Source organism: Ochlerotatus camptorhynchus, unplaced genomic scaffold (genome assembly GCF_037179485.1).
Source record: "Ochlerotatus camptorhynchus isolate MF236.1 unplaced genomic scaffold, CSIRO-AGI_Acam_v1.1 ptg000262l, whole genome shotgun sequence".
In the NCBI taxonomy this organism is placed as follows: Eukaryota; Metazoa; Arthropoda; class Insecta; order Diptera; family Culicidae; genus Ochlerotatus; species Ochlerotatus camptorhynchus.
This window is the reverse complement of record NW_027040752.1, coordinates 1,660,771-1,683,291: the sequence shown is the minus strand read 5'-3', so window position 1 is coordinate 1,683,291 and position 22,521 is coordinate 1,660,771. Positions and strand designations below refer to the sequence as shown.

At 41.5% G+C, this 22,521-nt stretch overlaps 1 protein-coding gene across 1 annotated transcript in view; it reads right to left on the bottom strand.

Moving 5' to 3' along the window:
- Window positions 1-22,521, bottom strand: part of mmd (mind-meld) — a 1,436,357-nt gene that overhangs the window by 489,552 nt on the left and 924,284 nt on the right. The window contains exon 6 of the mRNA XM_065226841.1: window positions 21,654-21,733. Coding sequence (XP_065082913.1) covers window positions 21,654-21,733 — 80 coding nt within the window. The remainder of the gene's footprint in view (window positions 1-21,653; window positions 21,734-22,521) is intronic.

Here is a 22,521-nt window from a genome sequence, read left to right as displayed (position 1 = left end):
TGCATTGATGATGAGACTTTTATTTGCGTTCGGGAGATTAAATATCTTGGCGTGATTATTGATGCCAAACTTAAATTCATCTCTTATATTGACAATGGAGTATGGAATTCTACGTCGACTGAAAAACGATTTAACTATTGCCAGTAAAATACAGCTATACAAATCAATCATCTCTCCTCATCTAGACTTTTGCCCTTCCATTTTGTTTTTGACCAATGAAACACAAATATCGAGATTACTGTGCTTGCAGAATAGAATAATGCGTTTGATTTTGAGATGTAATAGATTCACTTCCTCAACTTTGATGCTAGACGCCTTACAATGGTTGTCGGTGAAGCAAGTTATTGTATATTTGACTATGGTATTCATTTTTTAAAATAGCTGACGGTTTGTTGCCTCGATGTTTGTGTGATCGAATTGAAAGAGGAAGTGACTTTCATAGATATAATACTAGAAACACGGTTGAAATAAGAACACCACATTTCTTGACTTGTGATTCATAAAATTCGTTATATTTTAAAGGAATAAATGTTTCCAAGGTTTTTTTTCTACATCATTAAAAATAAACTCACGCCGACCCACGCCGCCAAAAGCAAACGGCGTGATGCCGCTGCGCCGCCGCCGCCGGCAGAAAATAACATATCACGCCGCCGCCGAAAATATTTTGATCGGCGCACAGGTCTAAAGCAAACAACGCGAATGAAATGGGAGTAAAAGTTCCCGAACGAGATGTGCGAAGCAGGGCAGCATACGATTCCGAAAGAGAAGTTGATTTTCGGAGTATGTATGAAATCCTATCGCTGGATTTCTGCCACTCAGCTGATGGTTTCTTTTTCTAGAATAGGTGTGTTAATGGCTAGCCAGATGGGCTAGTCTAAGGGGATTCTCCTGATCTCTGGTCTAGCCACGGAGATCGTCTTGGGTGGGCTACACTCAGTTTTTTTTGTTGGCTAGATCGAACTCAAAACCCTAGAGCTTCAAGGTCGGCTCCTGGGTTGTCGACACTAATCAGAAGAACAAAACACCTATTCTTCACTTTTAACTCGTTTATTATATTACTCACTCGGTGTCTGTAGTGTGGATGTGTAGTAGACTGATGCAAAATTTGAAATTCCAAATTGGATCCTGCTTAGCCTCCCACAATTTGAACTACTTTAGTAAGAAACTGACTTGGCACAAACCATTTCAAGTTTATATGGGAATTACTATGGGAAAACTTATGTTTTTGTTCATATCTATCTAACAATTCACCACATCACTGTGCTTTGTTGAAAACCACTTTTCAATCAAATGTAAGGAGCAAAAGTTATTAATCATTCAAGTCACAGATGTCTTATGATTATGCTCATTCAACTGTTCATCAGGCAACATTGGTGTTTCTAATGCAAAGAATAGAGCACAAATATCATGGCTACTTTGTCTCACTACAGAATACAGTGTTGCCCACAGAACAGCTGCATGATCATGCCATAAGATTGTCAATCTCTTAAACAATTAATAACAATTTAATTTGACATTTGACTGTAAAACGATATTCTGCTAAGCTGTAGCTAGCTTCAGTGTTCACTCGGATGTCGACAAAAGCAGACCACTCTCGATGTGTGCTACGCGATCGGCTGTTTTCTCGGCAGCAACCATTGTGTGGTCCTCCTCATTGTTCTTCATCAGCAGTTCTTTCGGTCGATGCGTCGTCGACTTTGGAAAGCAACCGTTTCGTGATGAGTGTGTGAGTGCTGACCACGTTTTGCGTCCATTGCTGCAATGGACACGCTCTGACCCTCGTTGGCGTATAACAATTTGCCATACAATGAAACTACTGGAAGCGGCTCCAGTTCTGATGGAGGAGGCTTTTTGGATAGCGGAAGATAAAGTGTTTATTGTGTTGTACCTTTTGACTATATTTTTAAGATGTATTGTATAGTGACCAAGAATCCTTGGCTCTGTAAAGTTAATTCGGTTGAGCCTTACCAAATAAATTAATAAACAAAAAAAAAAAAAAAGCTGTAGCTTGGAAAATTTCCCGTTAGAATAATCATTGAAAATTTTCGAAAAAGCAATATGGAAAATGGGCAGAAGACAATGAACGAAAAGTTTGGTTTTCCCATAGTAATTTCCATATAAACTTCGAATGGTTTTTGCCAAGTCAGTTTCTTACCAAATGAGTTTAAATTTTGGGAGGCTAATCAGGACCTGATTTGAAACCGTTTGAGCACTTTGGAGCGAAAATTTCAAATTTTACATCAGTCTAGTGTGTACAGTTTGGCAATGGATGCCGATGCTCGACGGTTGTCGCAATTTGGCACGACGAATGTCGCACCGTGGCTCAATTGACTGACCGACGGTGGTCCCACAGTTAACTAACGGATGCTGGCGGTTTAACCTTTGGTTTGTTTTTTTTCCGTCGATCTTGTTTTCCGTGCTGAGCACCAATGCTACCGACGTGCCAGGAAGGCAGCTCCCACACCTGGACCCTACCTATCGACCCATCAACTCATGAACCGGGGACCAACGGCTTTACTTCCCATCCGAAGGAAGGCGTGATCAGAGATGTTATGCCTCAGAACATCCCAGCGGCGCCGACTGGTATTGAACCCAGGCCTGCTGGGGTGAGAGGTAATCACGCTTACCACTACACCACCGGCGCCGTTCTGGCGGTTTAACGTTTGCTTTTGCAGTTTCCAACCAAAGGTTTCTGCCGGATACCAATGGCTGTTTAGCCCGTAATTATATTTCCTCTATACCCATGATTGTATGCAATTTAGAAAAAAAATCTCGGATCTATGGGTCTACTTTCAGAAATCGACTATTTTTGCGGTGAATCCGAATTTCCGCAAAGCCGCCTGTCATGGGTTTTCCCGACCAGCCAACCAGAAGTCCAATCGGTTCCCTGTCTGTTTCCTTAAAAAGTAGATAGTCATACCTTTCAAAATGTGCTCGGGACTCTGTCGAGACCGTTCCGGCTGGCGAAAAATTGATCCAATCGGGTTTGTACCAATTTAAAATGAAAGTAGATAGCCATACCTTTTAAATGGTGACTGAATAATAACGATTGACCATAGCTTTGTCGAGAACCAGCCATGTTAACTATGAATCGACACGCTGTTTGCAGCCTTGGTACGTTGCTGAAGTTTTGATGACTAGGGGTTCTATCAGTTAATCAATAAAACTGAACTAAACTAATCCGGTCCTGGAAGACTGAAGTGCAAAGTAGCAAACTATATGTATATTGAATATTCTTGCAATTGTATATTGCTATGACAAAATAAATTCTCGAACAACACCAATTACGCAATTACACTCACGGCGGCCCCCCGAAAATCGGTCTCGCAACTGGAATGCCTATCTTCTTTGCCAAAAGGGTTAGAAAGTTTCGCAAAACAAAGTTGGTTTCAATTTTCAACTGTTCCAGTTAATTTCTTCTCACTTCTGTGGAATTTCAAGAGAGCGTTTATCCTCCTTTAATAAAAGCATCAAAGTTTCCATCCTAATCGAAATATCTTAAATTCCACCATAAAGTTAGCCACAGGTGTGCGGCTCCAGTGATTTACCGCACACATTCTCCGACCCGGCTGAATCTCTCTCGTCCGAAAATCCAAAAACATTGCAATCACCCTTCGGAGGGGACGGTGATTTTAATTAATTTAACTTAATGTTCTCCCAACTTTACCGGCAGTTTTTCTGCCGACCAGTCTGGTTGTTCCCCTAACGAAAGCAATTCTACCTTTCCGTGGAGTGTTCGCCGTAGCACTTTGACGCTTTCAGTAGGTTCAATATTTTCTCGTCTAAGAATACCATTTTGCTCCTTTTTCACTCGCCAAAACTTGTTTAAAGCGGTGCGAAAAATGTCATAAATTTGAAAATTACCCGTATTTCGTTTCCACGGAGTTACATGAAGTAACAGTCGCCAACAAATTGCCTTCCGTTACTCTTCGAACTGTGTTGACTTAGGACATTTCTGGGTGCATTGTGCCGAGGGCAATCATTGGTACCGACGCCATATAAATTAAATTCACACTCTCCTCGCAGTGAAGAGGTTTGTCGAGCTGGGGTTCAGGAAAGAGAACAACTTGTCGTTGCTACTTGTAGCAAGACCCGAACAAACGACTCCCCGGATGGCCATGAGGCTTTCACTGTAAAATGGCAAACGCTGAACTTATCGCTTTCGTTTTAGAACCACAACTACTTTAATCGATTGGGGGTGTTTCAGTAGCAACTAGCTTCACAAATTTAGCCAGTTCACGAAATTGATTGCCATCCAAATTAATCAATGGAACGTTTTAAAATTAAATCAGTTTGCCGTCGGTGCAGAAAACTTTTTCCTAACCCATTGAAGCTCAATCCTATCTCCTAAGACAGTGCCTAATCAGACTAATTTGATCGGAAGACCCCTCAGCCCCCGGGGGCTTTTTGCATTCCAAGCTGATTTTGAGAGCCAAAGTTCAGGAAAAATTGGCGCATAGCCTTCTCCTTTGTCTAAATCAAACTCCGAACATAACCTTCGTTCAACCCAATCTAGATTGATTAATTCACCCGAACCCAGCCAGCCAAGCCAACGGTGTCGACAGGAGCTCTATTGGGAATTATAAAGCGCCGTCGTCGCTGGCGAAATGGAAGAACGTAGGCGGATGAAGGGTGCGCTTCGTTGGAGAACAATTTACTTAATTTGTTTTAATCTCAAATGACGACGACGCACCAACTGGAAGAGCTGACTATGTTGACTCTTTCAACATTTCAACATTCTTGGAGCATTTGTCGTCGTCGTCGTCGTCCTCTGTCGTCGGTTGCCCATAGTTACATTGTTTGGGTTTCTGGAAGTGATTAGAAAGAGTTGCTGGATGTTGGATGCTGGAAATTGGTGTCGTGTCGTTTGTCTCCATTGGGAACAATTAATTATGGATGCTCTTAGTGTAATTGCTGCTGGAGCGCAGAAAATGCTGATAAAGTACGAAGGCTGCTATGCGACGCTCACCCGATGACCCTGGGAGAGTAATTGTGATTACGATGCTTCGCTCGTGGGGGGTTAAATCGTTGCTTCGTACCAGGATGAAGATGGTGTGGGAAATCTTAAGGTCAGGAGGGTAGTATTTCCGCAGGACTCGAAAAACGATTGAAGGTTTGGAATCTTGATTTTAAATAATGTAGGGCATAGCATCAATGTTGCAGCTGACCTCTGGCTTAACATGTCATCATTGCGATACAACTTTTTTGGGGCAGTGGAAGTGACTACTTAGCCAAACAATGATACACTATAAAATCGTTGCTATGAGATGCGTGCATTAGGGTGGGTAAATTTTACAACCCCCTGCTCGCTACTGCTCTTTGATTGCCTTTGAAGGACCCCAATAACTATGCAAAATTTGATAGAATTAGGTTGTAATATCGATTTGCGGGAGAATTTTTAATTTTGCATGGGAAACGCAACTTTTGCTTGCCAAAACCCCAAATATTACTTGAATGTCACCAAATCTCGGCCATAGATTGAGAATAATTTACAAAACATCTCTTTTGAAGACTGAAATTCGATTTGATCTGTGTACAAAGCTTACTAATCTTTCACTTTATGGCAAGTGTTCCACATGTACCTACAACTTTCTGCATATGTAGGTATGGGTGAAGTATGTCTAAATTAATATAATAATTACTATTTTTTCAGAAGTCTTATCGATTTGCAACGACAAAGTTGTTCTGCATAGCATTCCCAATATACTTCTGAGATTTAGTGAAAGTGAAGCTGTATTTATTTTGTTGGCGAGCAAATAAATAGGTTCGATTCGTTTTTCCATGAAGCATTTAAAATTGTTTCGCATATTTAGATCCTAACCAAATTCTTTCAAATTTAACACCGTTGTTTGGGAGCTCAATGCACATCGGAAGAGCAGTGGGGAACAGGAAGTTTTGATCTATCATACAAGCTTGATCCACCCTGTATTTAAACCACAGGACGTCATGGCAGTTGTTTTGTTTCGATTCGTAATTTCCCGTGGAATGCCGGCGCCGGTGGTGTAGTGGTAAGCGTGACTGCTTTCTAACACCCCGATGGGTCTGGGTTCAATCCCAGCCGAGGTCGGTGGGATTTTTCTGAGGCATAAAAATCTCTGGTCACGTCTTCCTTCGGAAGGGAAGTAAAGCCGTTGGTCCCGGCCCATGTGTGTTGATGAATGGGTGCGATGTCCTACGCAGGTGTGGAAGCTGCCTTCCTGCACATTCGATTGCCGTCAATGGATGGCAATCGATGTCCGTCGGTGATTGGCACTAGATTGCGGAACAGAGACCGACGTTAAATAAAGGAAAGGAAGTAATTTCCCGTGGAATGATGATCCAAAGTTCCTTCTTCCGACGCAAATATATGCAAATTTAACCAACACATTGCATACAGATAACCGCAAAAAAAGGAAGAAGCGCCATCAGCAATACCGGAATCTAAGTGGCTGCGTTAACACCCCAAAGATTGAATATTGGCTCCGCAAATGAGCCTGGAAAAATAAACAAATTATATAGGAATATATAAAAAACCGCCCAAAGAAGTTCTACGAGAAGTTTGCACAAGTTTACTAAGGGTTTTGCATTTTTGAAATAAATAAAATATAATTTTCGTGTAAGGCATTGTGTTTCTTATTATTGAGTCACGATGAACATTCCTCCTATTAAACATGACTTGTCGCGCAACACGAGAAAAGGGCCTATCATTGTTGATCGATTCTCTTCATCGATTTTCTCTTTCGCGAATTACCCGACTGCAAATGAATTTCCCGTTGAATGTGTTGTTTCAGGCGCAAGCTAGCATCATCTTCTGTCGAACTGTGATGGGAGCTTGGTAAAAAACTCGTTTATGTTGCTGTGGTAAACCAAAGAGAAAGTCGATGAAGAGAACCGATCAACGATGATAGGCCCTTTTCAAATGTTACACGAGACTTGACTTTTGCTTGTTTCGTTCGTCAAGTGCATTAGTTCGGCGCCGGTGGTGTAGTGGTAAGCGTGACTGCTTTCTAACACCCCAATGGGGCTGGGTTCAGTCCCAGCCAAGGTCGGTGGGATTTTTCTAAGGCATAAAAATCTCTGGTCACGTTTTCCTTCGGAAGGGAAGTAAAGCCGTTGGTCCCGGCCCATGTGTGTTGAATTGAATGGGTGCGATATCCTACGCAGGTGTGTGGAAGCTGCCGTCGTGCACATTCGATTGCCGTCAATGGATGGCAATCGATGTCCGTCGGTGATTGGCACTAGATTGCGGAACAGAGACCGACGTTAAATAAAGGAAAGAAGAAGAAGAAGTGCATTAGTTCATTTCATTTGAAGCAAAGACTTGTGACGCAATGAACGACTCGAAAACTGCTTCCTTCGTTTTTTTCCACTTTCACTTCAATTCGGGGCTCATTCGACTCGTCACGCGTCGTGTCGTTGATCATAAAAAGGTAGTATCCGGATAGTATCCGAACAATATGAGTTGCCAATAGGGATCTGGATTATATGTACAGTCAAGCTTCCTATAGTGCGGTTAATAGGGACCGTATTATAGGAACCGGCATTAACGAATACACGTAGCATATGGGATTAGAGCTAATTGGGACCAAACACTGATTCTACGGCAATTTGAAGAGATAACTTCCTGATGTCTTCTGAGAAGTTGTTAAGCAGAAAGTTGGCTACCTTTTGGGACGATTCAGTTTCCTGTAGGACACAAGTCTGATCCTGTGGAAGATCCGGAATATCCGTAAAAGTGGCCAATTCATGAAACTGATCCTAGAGCTCTACGGATTTTTCGAAACCACTCATAAACGTCTTATCAGAATGAATTCGGAGTTGTGTTCGGAATATGGACTCTGGGGACCACGGAATATCAGTAAAAGTGGTCAATTTCATGAAACTGATCATAGAGCTCCGCGGTTTTTTTTTTTTTGAAACCACTCATAAACGTCTTATGATAATGAATTTGGAGTTGTGGCCGGAATATGGACCCTGGGCACTACAGGATGGTCCACTAGAAGTTCCGGAACATCCGTAAAAGTGGTCAATGCATAAAACTGATCCTAGAGCCACGCGGTTTTTTTTTTCAAAACCACTCATAGACGTCTTATCGGAATGTATGCAGAGTTGTGTTCGGAATAAAATCTCTGGAGACTACGGGATGGTCCACCGGAAGACCGGGGACAACGCGTAGATGCCGAAAATCTATATGCGACGCGATTTTGAAATTCAATATGGCAGCCATCAGTTTACAAAAAAAGTGGCAAATACTCTAAGATATGGGTATTTTCGGAACGGGGCGACGCGTAGATGCTGAAAATCGATATTCACCACCAATTTGGAATCCTAGAGCCGACATGGCGGCCATCAAGTTTCAGAAAAAGTGTCAAATACCCTAAGATATGGGTATTTTCGGAACCGGTATGGCTCGTAGATGCCAAAAAATAGACATTCGACGCCATTCCAACGGCTAAGTCGCGAGGAGGTTTTCCACTTTGTTCGCATGATGTACGTTAGAGCGGATGAATCCGTGACCAGTACAAAATGGCTTCCCTCAACATACCCACGAAAATGCTCTATGGTAAGTTTTTTTTTATAAAATACCCTATTACCCGCTCCTGGTCATCTATTTTTAGCGTAAGCACTCCGGCGATGGCGTGATCACCCGCATCGGTGTGAATAATAAATTCCCGATCGAAGTCAGGGCTGGATAAAATGGGTGCCGTTATTAACTTCTCCTTAATTGCCAGGAAAGCATCCTCCGCCCCAGGATTCCATCTCACAGTCTTCGTCTGACTTTTGAGAAGCTCTGAGAGGGCCGCAGTCGGCTTGCTATATTCAGCGATGAAACGCCGGTAATAGTTTGACATCCCCATAAAAGGACGGAGTTTTTAAGCGTCGTGAGACGTTCATAATCCACAATGGGCGCTATCTTCTCAGGGTAAATTCTCTAAGAGGATTCAATATAGCCCAACAATGGGATTTCATCGCGGAAAAAATTGGATTTCTCCAGCTTAATCGAGGGATTCGCCGTTCGGAGGCGTCTCGCAACCTCTTTCAGAAGCCATACGTGCTCCTCGAATGTCTCTGATACTATGACGATGTCGTCTAAGTATACGAAGACAAACGGTTCCAGTGCACCATGACCTAACACCCGGTTCATCAGTCGGGACAGTGTCACCAAACTGAATAGAAGGCAGGTGAACTGGAACATCCCCTTCCCTTGGACACTGAACGAGCAATATTTTCGGGATCCCCGAGCCAGAGGGATCTGCAGAAAGGCCTCTGTAAGGTCGACAAAAAGTTCGCTCGAGGTAAGTGACGTAAAATTCGTCCAGGTTGGGGAAGGGGATAGAGGTCACGTACGGTTCTTTCATTGAGTTTGCGTGCATTGAGACAAAGTCGGATGGCTCCGGTAGATTTTCGAATTGGAACTATGTTTAATGACCAATCCGAATTAGACTTCTCGATGATCCCATGGTCTAATAGTGGGTCGATCTCGGCAAATAAACCGGCCTGTATTTTCGGAGCAAATATGGATATAGTCTGATCGGTTTGCTCGACTTAAACTTCTCTTCGATGTTATGCTCATAAAGCGAAGTGGTTTCATGGCCTGAAAGATTCCAAATATCCTCCAGAAATCTATGCCACAAATACACTCTTTGGTCAAACTGGACTCGAGTTTTACCATTGAAAGTATAAGGGATAAGAATTTCCCCAAGGACTTCCAGACGAAAACCGTCGGCCGTCTGCAGTCACACCGCCAGTACCAATAGACTGAGTGAATCCAATCTTCACTTTTCTCAAATTCGAGAATTTTTCCCTGGAAAATCCTGGAAAAACCTGAGAAAACATGCGGCAAATTTACTCATCGCTGAGTTCCTGCACTTTATTTCTTATTTCTGAGTTAGCTAAACTCAAATTTGGGTCGTTCTCATTCGCCGTGAAATCACCTTAAAAGATATCGGCGCCGGTGGTTAGCGTGATTACCTCTCACCCCGCAACCGGCATTTGATTTGATGTCTTTATTAAAAATAATATATGAAAATACAGTTCTCGGCATGTTCTAAGGCATAACATCTCTGATCACGCCTTCCTTCGGGAAGTAAAGCCGTTAGTCCCCAGTTGAGTTGGTGGGTCGATTGGTAGGGTCCAGGTGTGGGAGCTGCCTCCCTGGCGTCGGTAGCATTAATTGGAGCTCAGTACGGAAAACAAATCTCGCGTCACTTTTCAATAGGTCCTATCTACATTGATCGATTCTCTTCATCGACACTCTGTTTCGTAAATAACTCGGCTTCAAAAATGTTTCCTGTCGTCTTCGTCGAATTAGATGCTAGACTGTTGCTTCTTCCATCGAAAATATCCGGCCGTAGCGATCCAAAGTTGATCAAGGTTGATCAAAATAATTTGTACCCCTGCTTAAAGTTTGATTACATGAGCATTTTGTGAGGTCGTTGGTTTTGAATATGGACAAACAGGCAGATGAATTCTATTCCTACTCTTTACTGTAATAAGTTTGGTGGCCCTGAAAAGAGCCGTTTTGTTGCCAAAGTTGGTGATGATTTAACCTCCGAAACCAAACAGAGTGCGTCTCTGTCACTTCAAAACGTAGATGACATCCATGGCCGCTTACGCTTGGCGTGTTTAGTATAGGTGACAGCATCACGTATCTCATTTTTCAAGAACACCTTCAGCACACCTCGTAAATCAAACCGGAGATACGTCAGACACCGCCACGGCGAGCCAGACAACGGATGGTGGTTATCTTGAAGAATTTGCGTTTGGTTCTGAATATGGCGATGAGTGTGCAAAATATTACGCAATTCCATCCTCCCTATTCGCACGCGCCCGAGGATCGGAGGCGAATGCCACTTCGACTTGTTTCGTCTACTTACTACTCTCTGACAACTGTGCTGGGGAAGCAGCATATGCATGTAGGTAATTGGTGGATTTGTTAGTTAATTCGACGCTTTTGGACAATGCTGGACATTTACCAGTTTTTCAATAGTTTCTTGTTGAAAATCAACGTTCGGAAGCATTGTTATCGATGCGTAGCCATATTTCTGATCGATTAGTGATAACATTATTGAAACTGGACCAGGGGCAGCTGAGTTATTAACGTTCAACATCTTTCTGAATTTGTTACATGTTCCATTTTCGGTTTTCACAAAGTGTACCCCCATATAGAAATCAAAGACGTAGTCCTACGTCAAAACTCTACGGGGAATCGGGCAATCGGCCAGCTCGGGATGGTCCCCGCAGTTGAAACATTCGCCTTCAGCTGGCGGAAAATAATTTGAAACTAATTTGAGTAGCGAACTCGGTTTACTGGTCCCTACTACTGGCTACTATCAGGCTTAACCTCCTTATCTGAGGGATTCGCCTTGGAGCTCGAAACATGTTTGGAGTTCGGCTTAAAATTATTAGTAACTGGCTTATTTCCTTTCGAAGGAGGTTGGGTACCAGCGGAATCACTTTGGCGATTCCGATTCGAAAATGGTCTAGCAGCCGAATCCGTTCCACTGCCTGTATTGATCGTACAGCTCTCCCATTTGTTTGTATCTAACATCTTCGAAAAAGCTGAAAAATCAGTTGCGTCTAAATCCCTACCAATAGCCAACAGATCCTTGAGCGTGGTTACCCTTTTACCTACCATCTACCAAAGCCTTACGGACATCGTAACGTAAGTTGGTTTTGAGGACCTCGACCTTTTCGGCCTCCGCCATGGGATAGCTCATGGCTTGGAATAGTCGATTAATTTGAAGATAATATTGTTGAAAAGTCTCTCCTCTTTGTTGACGGATTTGGTAGATCTTGGTTTGAAGTACCGAGTCAAGATCTGGATGTCTGAATTCCTTTTTCAGTTCCCGAACCAAATGCGACCAATCTCTCAGCGAGTATTGGCTTCTTCTCGAGGCCTAAAGCTGGACCGTCAAAGAGAAGGATTGCCGAATCGAATAAATCAGCGTCGGTGGCATGTTCTGAAAAAGCCAGTTGCTGAACATGGGACAAAAAATAATTGAACCCCAACCCCTGGTTCGTGTCGGAATACTTTCTTATTTTCCATTGCGACACTGGCGTCACTTTGCGCGGTGGAGCGATAGGTGGTAATACCGGAGCAACAGGTTGTTGATGTGGAACATTGGGATAATTATTGTTGGGATTCGGAAATCGGTTGTCGTCCACTGAACTAATGGTCATTCTCACCCGCCCCGTGTGAAACCGGGGCCGGATATGGCACGCTTCCCATAATGGTCGCGGTGGTTACTGTTGCGTACCAAAAATATTCCGAAAATAACTGTCTCTCTGTGTTTTTAGCTCACCACCAGTCGGTGACCCAGGTGATCGTCACTTTCGCACAGTTCGTGATTTTTTTCAAGCACTAGCAGTGACTGCCCGCGGGACGACACACGAGCGCACGTCTTGCGACTTCGGTGGTTGGCTCTATACTTCCCCAGCCTCCGTTATCTGCTCACTCTCCTCCATCGTGGGCTCAGTCACTCTCTTCAGGGAGAGTTTCCGCCCACAATCTCTTCGAGTTCAGTGGATATCACCCCCACCTACCCAGGCCCGGATTTGGGGGGTGGGGTAAAGGGGGCAAATTCCCCGGGCCCCCCGACCGCAGAGGCCTGGCAGATATTTCCTGTAATTATAAAATTATCATATTTTTATGCTAATACAAATTATTTTTATTTTTGCTTTCAAGTTTTTCGTTCACATTAACATATGTACGTAAACATTAAGGTTCTTTAAGTTCAGTTCATAGTAAATTTTTTTTAAAGAATATTGGACGTACCTACATTGAACATCACTACTTTCGAATGAACCGTCTAAGTGATGGCATTGCAAGTAACTTGAATGAAAAATGCACATCTGCGCCACCTCTCTATGTACCTCATTGATTAGGTTGAACACGAAATGAATACAAATGAACATCCTCTTCGGTTTTTTGACAAAGTGTGAGCAAGAGGGAAATAGATCAATGGGAAAATAATGAATCCATTCATCCTCGTGTGCTAGTGAAAGAAGGTTAAACGTCAGAAATCTCTTAAAATGCAAAAAGAAATCAGCTCTCAAAATCAAAACGAAGCATTGCAAGGGTTGCACAATGGGGAAAAATGAACGGAAAAATACATTTAATTGTGTATCACTGAAATTCGCTGGATCAAAAATATAGTTCTTATCATTTCTGTAGGTAAACAGCTTGCGGGATCGAATGGAAATGGTTTCATACTGGGGAGAATGCAGGATGTTTGTGTTTTTTGCTTTTTCAACCTAAAAAAAAAATTCCCTTGAGAAAAAAGCAAAAAACTCACACTTCCTGTATTCTCCCCAGGATGAAACCATTTCCATTCGATCCCGCAAGTTGTTTACCTACTGAAATTATATGAACCATATTTTTGTTTCAGCGAGTTTCGGAAATGCTACAAAATAAAATGTAGTTTTTCGTTCATTTTTCCCCATTGTGGGTTGGTTTAATTGCAAGCTGATTATTTTCCTGTGAGGTCGTGTTAAGTGTACTCGAAATAGTCTTTCAAAGAACTGCTTTTTGCAACCACTCATAGGAAGGAAACATGAAAACGTAAGTTTAATAGGCGTCATCCAGAGAATCTGGTTTATTGTTTTTAACGAAATAATATTATTATTTCAGCTGTTTTTGAAAAATGCCTCGAATCATTCAACCATTTCGAGCTCAGAAGAAGGACAGCTTCGAAGCAGAAGGCAGAGAAAGATGCAGTAGTGCTGGCTAAAACTCCTCGTCTCTCGAAGTTTTTCAGTAGTGAATCAAAAACTGAAAACGATCCTGTTGCTCCTACTTCGCCCGATAAACCAGCTGAAACACCTAAACAAGGTTTAGAATCTTCTGAGGTTGTTGCCTTTCCAAAGTGTACTGAAAATGCTGATCAAATTGAAGCTGGGTCTTCGAAAACATATGATGGAACAATGTCCAGCGATCCTTCTACCTGCACAGCAAAAAAATAATTTTAATATCACATCAAAGTGGATGCACTTCAATCGTGTCAAAAATATGGTGTAATATTACTTGCCAAAAAGGACAAAATTATCATGAATAAAGTGCATGAACTGATATTACGTTGCTTTTACAGCTTTTGTTTATTTGTGTGGCCATAAAAATTACATGAGATTTTCGACATGATTGAAGTGCATCCTCTTGGATGAAATATTAAAATTTAAATTAGCTGTGTGGTTCGAAATCACAGAAAACCGTGTTTCTTTATTGGCTTAATCTGCAGTGAACCAACATAAAAAGGAATCTGACTCGTACCCGGAATCTCAACGCTGCTATCAACCGACGGTTGTACTGGCAGTATTAATCGCTTTTTCAAAAACTCGATGTTTTACACCAGACACGACAACGGAGAACAGCGTTTGAAGAAATGGCTCATCTACAGTTTATCAAAAGGTATGATTTTGCCATTTTTTATCAATTCAGTTTAATAATTCATCACTGGCTCATCAGGTTCCGTTTACTGCTTCTACTGCACACTCATGACAACAAACCGCGATGCGTTTTCCAGAGAAGAAGATTTCAATAATTGGAAGAAATCGGAGGAAAAAATGAAAACACATTTGCAAGGTCAACCACATCGAGAAGCGGTACTGAAGTACAATTTGCGATGTTCAGAATCGAGTCACGTAGATAAGGAACTGGAAGCTCAGGTCAAAGAAAAACGGTTGTACTGGCGAGAAATTCTGCGTTGTACTATTGCTGTCATTATCTTTTTGGAGGAGAGAGGTCTAGCGTTCAGAGGAAGTGACGAGATCATTGGCTCCAAACACAATGGCAACTTTTTGGGAATAATGGAACTCATTGCTCAATTTGATCCACTTTTGATGAGTCACCTAAAGAATTTTGGGAATCCTGGAAGTGGTCGGGAATCGTATTTATCATCCACTGTTTATGAAGAAATTTTGCTACTAATGGCAAAGAAGGTTAAAAGTTTCATCATAATGGAACTGAAAGCATCCAAATATTTTTTTTTTTCATTTTTTTATTATTATAGTCACTTTAACGCTCTTGGGTCATTCGTGACTTGCATCCAAATACTTTTCTGTGGACTCAACACCAGATCTCACTCATACTGATCAGCTCACAGTAATCTTGCGATATGTTGTTTCTGGCAGACCAGTGGAAAGATTCTTGACTTTCTTGCAGCCCAACTCTCATAAAGCAGGTGACCTATCATACACTTTGCTGGAATTTCTTAAAAATCAAGGAATTAATTTCGATGACTGTCGTGGACAGCCATATGACAACGCGTCTAACATGGCTGGTCCCTATGCAAGCTCGACTTCTTGAGAAGAATCCATCTGCTGTTTTCGTTCCCTGTGCATCTCATTCGTTGAACCTAGTAGGTCATGCTGCTGTCTCTAGCTGTGTAGAAGCTGTTAGTTACTTCAGCTTCGTTCAAAAACTGTATACATTCCTTTCTGCATCTACCTGGCAATGGAATATTTTGAACGGATTTTTGAAAGGCAATGAAAGGAAATTAATGGTTAAATCTCTCTCCGATGTTCGTTGGTCAGCACGTGCCGATGCAACTGAAGCTCTCCTTGAATCATATGGAAGCATTAGGAAGGCGTTGAGACATATTGAAGCTGCGAATGACCAATCTCCTGCGACCATGAATCGCGTTCACTAGCTGATAGAATGGATCTCCTCGAAACTGCTTTGATGACCAAGATCTGGTGTCGCATTCTGTTACGCTTTAACGAGACAAGCAAAGCAATGCAGGGCATCGATGTCGATTTGAAGTAGGTGGTTGATTTGTATGATTCACTGGATTCATTTTTGCAAGGAGAGTGAAACCGTTTTGACGAAGTAGAAGGTGAAGCTGTTGCTTTTTGTGACACTGCGGAATACAGACCCACCAAAGGAAGACCACGGAAAAATCAACTCGAGACATCCAGTACATGCAAGGAGAACTTCAAGAGTCTTACATTTGATGTCATACTTAATCAACTTTCACAAGCATTACAAAAAAAGGCGAGCAGCATATCAAGTGGTTCACGATAGGTTCAAGGGCATTGTTGATCTATGCTGTCTGTCGGAAGCAGAACTACGGTTTGAAGCTGAAAAGTTAGTTGGCATGCATCCGCATGATCTGACAACCCAAGTAACATTGAAAGCTTTATAGAGGTTTTGTAGCATTCTACAAGTCCAAATCATGGTCTACAGAATCCTCATAAAACCAAAATTGTTACTTGGGAAGGCTACTTGCTGATGAAATCGTACAGTTTGCAGTATTTGCCAAGATAAGGGCATGTCTAACAGCATCTGCACAGGCTATTCTGCTGAACGATGAAGAGTTAGCTGATACGTTTCCGAACGTATGCATTGGACTGCGAATGTATCTGAGTTTGATGGTTACGAATTTCTCAGGTGAAAGATCGTTCACCAAATTAGCTTTGATAAAAAGCAAACTGAGGACATCGATGGCTGACGAAAGACTCAGCTCTCTTTGTTTACTGAACATCGAAAGCGATGTTCTAAAGAAGATCGATTTTGAAAAGTTTATTAAAGATTTTTCAGAAGCTTCACATAAGTTTCTTAATCCTTTTAATGATCTGTATTATTTTATGTACATTGAAACAAAGAGAATAAACGCAACTCCAAGCAACCGTTACATTTTTTTAACTTAGAAAGGTTTTGGGGGTACCGTATCTTTTATCAATTAACTTATGATTTGTGTTAATACTAATTGAACCCGCATATTTGAAATTAAAACTTCGAAAACAATTTACATTGGGGCCTCCCAAAGATAGTTGCCAAGGGCACCCCGAGTCCTAAATCCGGCACTGCACCTACCTGCACTCACCGTTTAGCTGCTCGATCGTCTAACTCTTCACTGAAATGAACTTGGTAGCCCTGAAAAGGGCCGTTTTGTTACGTTGGTGATAAGTTGTAACCTCCGAAACCGTACAGAGTGCGTCCCTGTCGCTTCAGAGCGTAGACGACATCCATGGCCGTGACGGTTTTGCGCTTAGCGTGTTCAGTGTAGGTGACGGCATCACGCATATTTTCTAGGAACAACTTCAGCACATCTCGGGTTTCTTCGAAGATCAGACCGGAGACGCTTGACACAACCACGTCGAGCCAGACGACGGATGGCAGGTTTGGGAACACCCTGGATGTTTTCATGCAGAACCTTCCGATGACGCTTGGCGCCTCCTTTTCCAAGCCTTTGCTGCCCTTTGCTTACTTGATGCTTTTTTTGTCGTCGAACGGGTGAATCGAAACTAAGTCTAAAGCGTAGATAGCAACCTCTGATATAGACAACCAGCTCTGCCGGTACCATATCTTCTCGCTTCCCATTGGCTATATAATGTAGCCAATGGGAAGCGAGAAAATATGGTACCGGCAGAGCTGGTTGTCTACACGCCAAGCGCAAAACCGTCACGACCATGGATGTCGTCTACGCTCTGAAGCGACAGGGACGCAATCTGTACGGTTTCGGAGGTTAAAACTTATCACCAATGTAACAAAACGGCCCTTTTCAGGGCTACCAAGTTCATTTCAGAAAAGAGTTAGAATAGAATTTATATAGAGTATCTCCTGCTTCCAAGTTTGGTTACAAGATTACAACTCTAGAGAGCAGCGGCGCCAGTGGTGTAGTGGTAAGCGTCCCAGCAGGCCTAGGTTCAATCCCAGTCAACGCTGCCGGGAAGTTCTGAGGCATAACATCTCTGATCACGCCTTCCTTCGGGGTGCCCGGTTCATGGGTGGTCGATAGGTAGGGTCCAGGTGTGGGCATGCACAGTTGTACATACCAACTGCTCATTTGGTAATAACTTTTCACTCAGATGTTGAAATTTATTTTTCTTTTAAGTAATTGATAGATTAGGCTATAGATATGCGAAGATTAGGTAAAGCTTAACATTTGAATCGACACTAATCAATTTAACACTTAAATTCCGAGATGTGTAGTGAGCATTTCTCACCTCATTTTTACAACGCAAAAACAAATACAGTTTACTACTAGCATTAAAATCTACTTTATTTTACATATCTATAACAAGCTTACACTCTATTCTATCTACTGCTTCAAAAAGAACTATGTTCCGTTAACTGTGTGCAAAGTTATTAGCAAATGAGCAGTTCGTGACCAAAACTGTGTATGCCAAGCATGGGTGTGGGTAGCATTGGTGCATGTAAAAAAATCCAAGGAAAAAAACAGCAGGCTTGTGGTTCTGAATTGGCAACAAAATGTTCCGCAATTGTATCCTCCATATTCGTACACGCCCGAAGATCGGAGGCGAATGTCACTTCGACTTGTTGCATCTAGGAACCATTATCTGATGACTGTGTTGGGGAAGCAGCACATGCATGTACGTAATTGGTGGATTTGTTAGTCATTTAGAACCTTTTGGACAATGCTTGACATTTACCACTTTTTCAATAGTTTCATTTTGAAAATCAACAGTCAAGAGCATTGTTATCGATGCGTTGAAATGTTTCTGATCGATTGGTGATAAAATAATTGAAATTAGTCCAGGGACAGCTAAGTTATTAACGTTCAAAATCTTTCATAATTTCATTTTTCGCTTTTCATAAATTGTACCCCCATCTTCCCGAAAAACGTAGTCCTACGTAAAAAAAAAAACAAGTTGAAACATGTTGAATTTAAGATAACATCCACAAGTACAGGTACTTAATAAAGCATAGGTTTTAATTAATAATAGGTAGATTAGAGATTTCAATTATTTATTAAATTAGGCTAATGAGATATCATAATCATCAAACGAACTTAAATAAGAAAATTTAGACAGCCTAATAACATTAAGTAGATTAACAGAAGAGTTAGGATGCGGGGGTCCGCTTAGGGAGGCAACTAGCTTTTAAAGTAACTGGCAACTAGTCTTTTAATATATTGTCTGTTTATTTTGATGATTGTTTTAAAATATCAATTTAGTATGTATGTGAAAGTATGAATCAGTGGGAGATGGATTTTCGGATTCTTTACATTTTGCAGCACAAATCTAGTACTATGTGTCAAATCCTCAAAACCCCCCAATAACCGACCTCTTAAATCCCTTCCTTTTCCCATGGCGGCAAGTGGTCCGCATAGACATAGACAGCCATTACCCTTCCTTTATCCTCGGCATTGGATTGATTTTCGTTCTCATTGCGCCCAAACGCTGCAAAATGAAAATGAAAATGAAAGATCTTTTGTTAAGTTCCTACAATTGATATAGAGTAAATGGGATTTCACGGAACATCTCTAACTTTTCACAACCGAAGACGATCAAGCTGGAATATCTTGCTTCCGATCTTCAAGTGGCAGATATCTTTACGAAATCAGTAGCCTAGTTTCAAACAAAATTAAGGCAGGAACCCGAGCAAAGCTGAAGATCAAATTGAAATCAAAATTTGCTGTTATGATGTAACTTATTTTGAATACTCCAGTTGACATAACGGTTAACACAGCAAAAATGAGAGCAAAATTTTACACTGTTGAAGCAAACGGAAAACTAATCCTGCTTTCAATGAAATCAATTTGATTACTGATTTTGCATTCATAATGTTTAACTGAATACGGGCCTGGAGTAAATGGTTACCATTCATGTTTCTCAAGCTGAAAGACTTGGGCTCCAATCTCACCCCGGGCAAGTCACGAATGACCTAAAATGTGTCAAACAAATCAAATAAACAATAATCATTAGTTCAACGACAGATGAATTTCAATTAAATTTTTAACAAGACGTAAACAGCACAACTTCAAGTTAAGTTGCTTTCATTTAAAAAGTCTTGACTGCATAATGAAAGCACAATATGATATCAGACTTATGTCGTAACATATGAAATCAAAATGAGTTTTCATTATGATAGGAACTGCACACTTTAATATCGATTTGCTTTCATTTTGTTAACCGACTTTGCTCGGGAAGCTACTCCATGAGCCATAATTTCAAAAAAGCACACATTCAATGATATCTTAAAGACTATACAACACACAAAACAATTCCCCATAATCATTTACGCTTTCATTGGCTTGAAAGAATTATCCCATCCCGTATAAAAATAATACATTCAGCACTCTTAACTCCACGCTAATCCCCCGCTCGTCTGTCGGGAACAAACCTACTTGAAATAAATGCGGTATATGTCTTTCCCCGGGAAAATTACGCAATTTATGTTAATTTCATTTCAAAGTTTCCATCTTAAAAAATGAGTAATCTCCTCACTTTTTCTCCTCTTCCATCACAAAACCTGCTTGAGTGTGGCGTGTGGGAGCTTTGCTAAATGGAACAAAATTTGTTTTGCCAAAAGAAACTGGAGATCGAGCGAAAGCGAGACGGCTAAGGTGCGTCAGCTCTGTCTGATGGGTAATGTAGCTACCAATACTACAACTGCACCATTTTCGGATGGGATCCATACATAAAAATAGAAGTAAAATATGAACAAACTGCTGGGAGTGTGCGGGGGAGCGACGAAATGAGAAACCGAACCCCGTGATGCTCATTTATTCAAATTCACGTACCCGCGAAAGCTGCTCCATTATAATTTCTAAAACCACTCTCATTTGCGAGCGTGGAAAAGAGGAAGAGGAAATGGCGTCCACGGTTGGGATGAGTTGTTTTGGGGAAAGTAGACAAAGCGGATCGAGGGGTGGTGGTGGAGGTGGTAGACGAAAATGAGTGCATTCAATCCAGGGTTCGGGAAAAAGAGGGGGCATTGGATTCCTATTTTGACGTGAACAGCATATTTTTCGTGGGTGCTAAAATGTCGGATTTACGCTTTCCAGAGCGACGAAGAGCAGCACATAGATTTTAGAAGAGAGATTCTCGCGTAACATTTGAAAAGGGCCTATCATCGTTGATCGGTTCTCTTCATCGACTTTCTCTTTGGCTTACCACGGCAACATAAACGAATTTCTCGCTAAGCTGGCAGCACAGTTCGACAGAAGATGATGTAGGCTTACGCCTGAAGCAACACACTGAATGGGAAATTCATTTCCAGTTGGGTTATTCGCGAAAGAGAAAATCGATCAACAATGAAAGGCCCTTTTCTCGTGTTGCGCGAGAGATAACATTTAGCATAATGAGTGATGGTGACGAAGGCGCCGTCGTTGATCGAATATTTTACCACGCATTGGGGGGAGGGAAAAGTTTTGCTCGAGCACAGCCAGAAAGGAAAGTTTGGGTTAATGTGCATTTTAGATAAAGCATTCTGGTAAAGCCCGGTGGATTTGATGGTTGAAAAGTGGATGGTTTTGAATGAAGCGATTGCTTCGTGGAGTTGTGGGCGGTTACCGATACCGTTCTTGCTCAAATGCTGATGAAATTATTCCGAAGGATCATATTTTCGCAATTATTAAATTCAAGCTGCGTGCCTTCAACTTTCCATCGAAGAAAGGACACTTAAGTTGTTCTATTTTGAAAATTCTGGACGCTATGAACTCTCTAGGATCCAACGTTTTGATGAGCTTGAAGAGAGTTAACTGGCTCAGTTGACACAAAAAACAGTAGGGATTAACTACTCAATGGTACATTTCGCTTCATATGTATGTAGACATTGGACTACGACAGTGGGGGGTGCTTCTCTTAAACTGAAATGATTCAGTATTGCATTGTCATTGAATAGAAGGGCGCACTGTACTGGATCTGATGGTGTGGTTTTGGATTATTATAAATCGAAATACTTCCGTAATAAATGTTGTAGTACTTACGTATTTAATTCCAAATCTAACCGAAATTTATGATTAAAAGCTTTTATCAAAAGTGATGTTCGATGAAAGTGTTTCCCCGTCTGAAAAAGAGAAGAGAAAAGATAAACAGATATTAAACTTTTGTTAGCACAGCACTTTGCTTTTGTTACAGCGTTCTTTTGTCGACTGGAGCCGTATGAAGCAGTGGATTATAGAGATTTCCATTTTTAATTAGTTATAATTGTTCTTGCACTCGTAACCTACAGTACTGTGTGCTCGTTTTTAGTAACCATCAAGCTAATTTATCACGATAAGCAAAAAATTACTGCACTGGATTATGCAGCTTACCACAGCTGTTCAAATGTTTAACTATTTTTCTCGTAATGTAATTAATCGTGTATCCGCAGGATAAAAAAAAAATAAAGTGAATTCTTTACAAACACTTTACAACCCCTCCTTATTACGCTAGCCCTCTTCAACTCTTCCTGTCGAAGACCACTTGGTTAAAGGATTTTATAATAAAGGCTTTGTTCTGCCTTTCCCTTTTCGTTCTCAAGTTTGGTTTGGCCACTTGAAAATCCCATCACTACCAGCGATTTTTCGTGCCACCGTCGATATCCCGAGCACCGAGGACGACGGAAGCTCAAACCTGTCCGCAACCCTTATCACTTGGTTGAAAAAAAAAAAACGCTCCTTTTCTGAGATTCACTTTTGACGAAGGCCACAACCATCCATTCCGGTTCTTTTCCTTTTCTTTCTGCTCAACAACTTGGTGTCATTCCGTTTGAAACATAGGACAAAAAAATACCAACTGGGATATTGTATAAGCTCATTAAATCGGTGTTGAGGCGTATTAAATCCGTGGCGTCCGGCTGAAGACCACATTGAG